At 40.4% G+C, this 1,065-nt stretch overlaps 1 protein-coding gene across 1 annotated transcript in view; it reads right to left on the bottom strand.

The window, feature by feature from the left end:
* Positions 1-848: 848 nt before the first annotated feature.
* Positions 849-1,065, bottom strand: part of SLC17A8 (solute carrier family 17 (vesicular glutamate transporter), member 8) — a 28,135-nt gene continuing 27,918 nt past the window's right edge. The window contains exon 12 of the mRNA XM_009069257.1: positions 849-1,065. This exon is cut by the window's right edge and continues 110 nt beyond it. Coding sequence (XP_009067505.1) covers positions 849-1,065 — 217 coding nt within the window.

Below are 1,065 nucleotides of genomic sequence, written 5' to 3'. Positions count from 1 at the left end.
ATTTAAATTACTTCACAATAATGAATTGAGTGAGAATCCTAATCCAAACAGGACTAAGATTTCCTTTCATAAGGATTAATAATATCGCATCACTAACGATGATTTTGTATTCAAAATTATTTCATGCCAGCACAAAATCTTTGAAGGGGGAGAAATCTTACAAGTATCCATTTTATTACCTTATCCAGACTCTGTGGACTGTGCATGTAAAGCAGACTCTCAATCAATTTGTAGAAGCTGTTGAAGCAATACTGTGCCACCTCTGCTATATGTTCCTCTTCCTCTTGTTAAGTGACCATTAGTAATTAATTACAAACTACTGTCATAAATCTGCTTTTCCTTCTGCTCTGATCTTTTAGCATGAGCTTGTTGTTTGACCCTGAATAAGCAGCTCAAATGCCAACCTACAGGAATCCTAAAAAGGCAAAGCAGGGCCACTCACAGTGAACTGTCACACCACCGGAGCCCCAGCGATTACACTGTGGATCCACCATCTGATATGACATGTTCTTCCTCCCTTCAGATGAAGGAACAACTTGCTCCTACAGTCAGTCCTACAGCTTGCACCAGGCAGGAGCTCTGCCAGGGCTGGTCATCTAATCGGCACAGAATCTCTCCCAAGGAGGATATGATGGCTGAGAGAGGATTTAATATCACTTCTCCCAATCCCATTGCCATTAGCTCTCTTCCACACTACTAGGAAGGAATTATCACCCCTCAAATTTAGCCACATAGCCAGATGTTACATAACTGAATAAGAGAATAAATATGGATACCTGATGATTTGGGGCAGCTAGGCAGAAGGAGTCATGGGAGCAGCTGCTATACAAATCTTAGAGTTTCAAGTATTAAGACGAATCCTGAAAATTTCCATTTTCATAATGATAAGAAGTCTGTTCCTCCATGTCTTGAGTTACTTGCTTTTGCTTCCTCCATTCCCTTCTCTGTGCTTCACTGTTTTGACTGGTAGCACCGTACATTTTCTTTGAACTTACAAAAGTTTCATTGTTCATCTCTGTTTCTTCAGCCAGTTCATCCTGATCAATTATGCCACATTTCTCTTCA

This window comes from Acanthisitta chloris, unplaced genomic scaffold (assembly GCF_000695815.1).
Source record: "Acanthisitta chloris isolate BGI_N310 unplaced genomic scaffold, ASM69581v1 scaffold19192, whole genome shotgun sequence".
NCBI lineage: Eukaryota > Metazoa > Chordata > Aves > Passeriformes > Acanthisittidae > Acanthisitta > Acanthisitta chloris.
The sequence above is the reverse complement of the archived record's forward strand: the minus strand, read 5'-3'. Positions and strand labels throughout refer to the sequence as shown.